The 6,245-nt window shown below is 40.4% G+C and overlaps 1 protein-coding gene across 5 annotated transcripts in view; it reads left to right on the forward strand.

Annotated features, from left to right (window-relative positions):
- FAM49A (family with sequence similarity 49, member A) overlaps positions 1-6,245 on the forward strand; it is a 68,298-nt gene that overhangs the window by 44,971 nt on the left and 17,082 nt on the right. For all 5 annotated transcript variants that reach the window (XM_008593484.1, XM_008593487.1, XM_008593486.1 and 2 more), the window contains exons 3-4: positions 3,265-3,386; positions 4,743-4,848. In XM_008593484.1, the coding sequence (XP_008591706.1) occupies positions 3,265-3,386; positions 4,743-4,848 (228 nt within the window). The remainder of the gene's footprint in view (positions 1-3,264; positions 3,387-4,742; positions 4,849-6,245) is intronic.

Here is a 6,245-nt window from a genome sequence, read left to right on the forward strand (position 1 = left end):
AGAGTAGGTGACTTCAGTTACATGACAGGGAAGGAGAAGAAATAGGACATCCAATAAGACAAACAAATTATGGGAGAAAATGAGCCAGTACATTTCTAAGCCCGGATGAAAACAGGAATGATGAATTGGGTTTCTCTTCCCCACCCTACCACTGCCACATGGGCCCCACAAGAGGTGTTTCTAATAGAACGCTAGGAAATCTGCCAAAAGAAACAGTTTCCCAGAGAGACAGAGGTGGGGCCTGAGGGTCCTGTCCCACAGATCACCCGGCTGCCAGGAGAGAGCTGCTGTGGGATGGAAGGATCCACTGCAGCCTGCCACAGCTGTCTCCTCTGGGAGAGAATGTTCCCACCCCATGTGACTCGTCCAACTCTTTGTGGTCACATCGATGCCGGCATTGATTTGTTAGAAAGTGTCACTCCACCTGGGATGGAGAGAGGAGATTGCCTGTCTCTAGCCCCACGACCACTTTAAGGCCACCCTATCAGAAACTGTCTTATTTTTGAAGCACTTGAGGGCTTTTTAAAAACTGACTTGAAATATTTCTCCTTTTGTGTTTAAGTAATCATCAACAGGCTTTTTTGTTTTTTCCAGCTCTCCTCTTCAAGCCCACTTAGTTTTAATTCTATTTTGTCTAAAACTTATCGAGTGGTGACTTGCTGAGATGGAGCCGTGTCACTGCCACGGTCCAAAGGCTGCCTTTTCTGGCCTCCCAGTGCCCTCATCTTTCACATACTATTTTATAATTATATTCAAATAATCTTCACCCTCAGAATCTGGGTCACAGACTCTATTTTGCTTCTCCTCTTCTCTACATAAATATCTTCTTAGGAAATTGTCTTTGTTTAGCTTATGATTTTTTGACACTTTCACCAGAAAGGGGAAGGATTTGACTTAATGAGTGTTTGCTTGTTATTTATTTTCTAGCAATCTTTGCTTTGCACTTTTTTCTTACATTTTCTTCCCTGACACTTTTCTTACTTGGAAACAGCCAGCATTACCCTGGAATTCTGTTCCACTGAAATGCTTTCTTCAGTTACGGCTTTCCTAGCTTGGGAGGTTTTAGGTTTCTCTTTTAGACACCCACGTCACTTTAAGAAAAGTTTGGGAAAGTAGGAAAAGGTAAAATATAAAGTAATTAATATTGTGAGTGTCTTTGTACCTGAGAAAACTTACAAATGTTGGTAGGCGATAGAGGAAGGTACAGAGGGACAGAGAAGTAGTAAGTTTCATTTCCCCTTCTGCTTTCCAGGCTGGACGCTGCTTTCTCACCTGGCAGGTGGGTCTCTTTCCTCTTCCTGGCCCAGCCTAGCTTGATCCAGTTGCCAAGCCTTTTCCATGCTGGGCTCCCTTCATAGACACACCTCTCTCCAGCCTTCTACCACCCCAGCTCAAGTCCCATCTCTTACCTTTAGCTTTATCCACTCCTTCCAGACCACCCTCGTCTGAGCCCTGTTTCACACGCTTTTTAGCACCTCCTAATTCTGGGTGAAATCATCTCATTCCTAGAAGGCATAGTCTGCAAAGTTTCTGGATAACCTATGAGGGCCTGTGATTTCCTTTTGTAAGAAAATTACCATACACCGAGGAAACTCTACCAATTTCTTAGGTCTTAGGTGGGACCTGGTGAGTAAACTAGTCTACGGATCTCCCTGGGTGTCACTCCTCCAGGGGCTGGCCTTGACGAGTGCAGGTGTGGCGATGGTGAATGAAGCAGGAGCAGCCCCCCACCTCCAGCAGGCCCTCCTCTCATGCCCATGCTTTCTGAACATGAACACCTGGGCGGCATGGTCCATGCCTCGCTTCACTCCCACCTGTCTTGTGAATTCTGTAGTTTATACCCCTGGAGTAACACTAGTGAATTGCCCTCCTCTCATGCCCATGCTTTCTGAACATGAACACCTGGGCGGCATGGTCCATGCCTCACTTCACTCCCACCTGTCTTGTGAATTCTGTAGTTTATACCCCTGGAGTAACACTAGTGAATTACTACCCTTTTGCAGGATCTGCTCTCTGTACTCCCACAAAAATTAGTCAAAACTGGTATTTGATTTGGGACGTGTTGGATCAGGTATAGCTCTATCCTGACCTTCCATTAGTGAGGTCTGCTGAGACTATTCATGCCTTAGGATTTGGGTATTAGAAACAGAGTTTTATGAGACGACATCTGTACCCTCTCTTAATTAGCAGTGCTGTTGTTTTAGATAGAAACACAAAGTTCCTTATTTTATAGGAATTGTGAGATAAATAAAACTCAATCTTTACCACCTCTCAACCTTCATCCACCAGCCCCCATGAAATGCTCTTGGGTACAAGAACATATGTTGACTCCAGGGGATGAAATCAAGTGAGAATTCACTGGAGAGCTAAGGGATGCTTCTGTGACTGTTAGAATATTGTCTTCATTTATGTAAGCTTGAATGGGTCACTTATTGTGGGGGGTTCATAATCATGGTCAAGATCAAAGATAAGCAGAACAGATGTCTTTAGATGAACTCCCTGCATATCTTTGCCAAAACTCTTGAGCGTGAGTTCATGTGCAATGAGAAGTCTTAGTGTTTTCCACGTATCGGTGTGTTCTGGAATGACATGCCTCTGCCATGGCTCTGAAGCATTATTGTCCAGTTTTCAAGCTTATTTTTTAATATGGAAATATAACAGGGATTGTTTTACCCATCTATACTCAGATTCGCAGATTTTCACCCATAAGAGAAATATTCAGTAGCTTCTCCTGTTAAAAACAGACCCAATACAGAGTTTCAGTATTACAAGGCGAAAAGAATTATGGAATTGGATGGTGGTGGTGGTTGGATGGTGGTGGCATTATGAATGTATTTAATGGTTAATTTATTGTATGCGTATTTAATCACAATAAAAATAATAATATATTTTTAAATAAAAAATACTAAAGAGCAATTTTAAAAAGTGGATCCAAAAAGACAATGTTCATTCCTTCTGTCACCAAGCTTCACACATAGCAGGTGGACAAAAAATGAGTTCCACATGAATAAATAAATGAGTGCCTACTATGATTCCAACATCCTTGTTTATATGTATGCAGAAAGATCATGAAGCATTTTGAACTCAGTAATGGACAGAAGTTGTTAGTTTTCCCTTTCTAGCAGCCTGTTATGTTGAAGAGTAAATACCAAACCCGCAGGAATAAGATGGGATTGTCCAGCAGATAGAACTGAATGCCAGTCCTCTTCTAGAGCTTTTTGTAAACACCAGCGCTCTGTGTCTCTTGGTTTTCCTGCTGCTTAGATGCCCAGCCCACAGAAGGAGAGAGAGAAATATGGAACCAGATCAGCGCTGTCCTCCAGGATTCCGAGAGCATCCTCGCAGACCTGCAGGCTTACAAAGGCGCAGGACCAGAGATCCGAGATGTATGCCAATGACAATACTAAACTGACAACACCCTGGGAGAAGAAAGGAAAACCACACACACATACACACACACGCACACGCACACACACACAGAGCAAGATTAAGTAGTAGCCCTAGTATTTCCTAAAGTACTAGGAATAACAAGGAAGGTAATGTGCCCTTAAAAAATGTATGAATGGCCCCTTTTATTCCAGTGCATTAGTCTGAACACACAGTGCTGTAGACCATGTAAAATATTAGCATTTTTTTTCTCAGACACACATTTGATACTGCAGGACTCATATTTAAACAATAATTTGTCAGTGGATTACTTCATTTAAGGGACATGTACATATAAAGTCAATGAACAACAGTTGAAATATGAGTCCTGAGGTCTGGGTTGACATGCACTTTCCAACATTTTGTAATGTCATGATTTTGGCAGGTTCCTCCAATGTCACACACAAACCACCTCATTTTAAGCCATAAGCCACCTCCCTTTAAATAGACTGCAGGTCTATTATCTTACATGTCTTATGAGATTTGAAAAAATAAATGAAAAACAAAATAACCGCCAAAAAAAGGAAGCCATAAGCCACCTCCCTTTAAATAGACTGCAGGTCTATCATCTTACATGTCTTATGAGATTTGAAAAAATAAATGAAAAACAAAATAACCGCCAAAAAAAGAGAAGACTATCAGTTTGACTTTTGAGACTTCACAATATCCTAAAGGCAAGAAATTTCACACACCTTTTATTTCAAAGTATTAGATTTGTGGGAATATCAACACACACACACATGCACACACGCACCCTGCTGCCACCATCCTTCTGAAAAGAACACCACTATCATCATAGCCCTCAAGCTGCCAAAACCCACAAAAGTCAGCATTTCTAAGAAAGTAACAGTCTATTAAGAGAGGTTTTTCTACTTAGGGGTCACAATTTAATTTAGTTATTTTAGATAACATTACAGACTGGCAGGATGTAATACATATTGTGGAGAAAGGAAAATATAATCAGAATTTGTACTTATAATGAGCACTTACTAAAAATCAAATGGTGATTGGAGAACTGAGTTTCTTCCAATTTAGGTCTTTTTTTTTTTTTTTTACTTTAAGTAAGATAACAGAAACAAGGAAGATGGCACAGGACCTAATTGCAGAGCCATTTGCTCTGAGTTAGGTTGTTAACATTTCCATTCAAATTGAGCATCTTGAGGGACAGTCCAACAAACTGATGTCAAGTTAAGTAGTGCACATTAGCAAAGTACAGCAGGGATTGTATTTTTTAACCAAAATCCTCTCTTAATCTTAAAGCATTTGATGTAGATTTCATTCTTTAAAAAACAGACAATTCTACCATGTTTTTGTAGGCGATTCAAAATCCCAATGACATTCAACTTCAAGAAAAAGCTTGGAATGCAGTGTGTCCTCTGGTTGTGAGGTTAAAGAGATTTTACGAATTTTCCATAAGGCTAGGTGAGTATACGTGTGCAGTTTTCATGTCCCGCATGTGAAGTTGTGTTTTGGCATCTGAGATGGTAGCAGGAAGAGCTTGGCAGCATGCTGGAAAATGTCCCATGTCCATCCGCGGTGTGTTAGGAGAGACCATTCATGGACAAAACTCTTGTCATTTTCCTTTCCTTCAACCCACCACAAAGTTTCCTCTCCTGAAGTTGTCAGCACATTTAGTGTGGCTCTACTCGTGGGTATCCCTTTGGTCTTGTTCTCCTTTATGCTCATCTTTCAATAGTTTAACTGTAGTCTGATCACAAATCTGAATAACAGAGAAATTGGAAAACACTGGTTTCCTGCTAACCCAAAAAGAACTTGGTTAGCTGGAGTCATGTGATAAATTTAATAGAGAAAAATACAAGAAAGACAAACCTAATGTTCTTTCCTTAAGATTAAAACAACAACAACAATAACAAAACAAAACAACTTGTACAGGTATAGGATGGTTTTAGAAGAGCAAGAGGAAATCCAAATCTGGTTGGCAATAGATCAAACAAAAAAAAAAACCTGTACAGGTATAGGATGGTTTTAGAAGAGCAAGAGGAAATCCAAATCTGGTTGGCAATAGANCAAACAAAAAAAAAAACCTGTACAGGTATAGGATGGTTTTAGAAGAGCAAGAGGAAATCCAAATCTGGTTGGCAATAGATGCCATGTGACCAGCTATATGATATAATCACTGTCCCCAACAGTAAAACTGTACAAGGTTTCATTAGTTAATATAGTGTATCTAGAATGAGGAAGGCGGTTGTTACATTCTACTGTACTTTTGCCATAAAACGAGTGCCACGTATTAAGAAAGAAACAGAGAAATTGAAATGCTTTGGGGGAATAATGACCATGAAGTTGAGACGATTAGAAGTTAAGACCCATGGGAGTAGTTGAATGAACCAAACCAGTTCTACAAGAAGAGAGGGCTTCTGAGACTCTCAGGAGGAAGAGCGGTCAACTTCTCTCTCTGTTTCCTTAATGTGTATGTCTAGACGCAATGAAGTGAAATCCTAAGGAGACAAATTTCAGCTCAACAGAAGGAAAAAGACCCCTGAATCAGAGCAGGCCAAGGTAGAACTGGCTGCCTCAGAAGACAGTCTGTTTTCATAGATGGAAATGTTTAACAAAGGCTAGAGACATCACTTGTAAATATGCTGTAAAAGGCATGTAAGAACTATATAGATCAGATGTCGGCAAAGTTTTCTGTAGAGAGCCAAATAGTAAATATTTCAATTTGTGAGCTGTCCTGTCTTTTTAGCACTTACTCTCAACTCTGCCATTGTAGCACTAAAGTAGCCCTAGTCAATACACAGAGGAACGATCATGTCTATGTTTTAATAATACTTTATTTATGAAAACAAGCCACGGGC

Source organism: Galeopterus variegatus, unplaced genomic scaffold, assembly GCF_000696425.1.
Source record: "Galeopterus variegatus unplaced genomic scaffold, G_variegatus-3.0.2 Scaffold9229, whole genome shotgun sequence".
In the NCBI taxonomy this organism is placed as follows: Eukaryota; Metazoa; Chordata; class Mammalia; order Dermoptera; family Cynocephalidae; genus Galeopterus; species Galeopterus variegatus.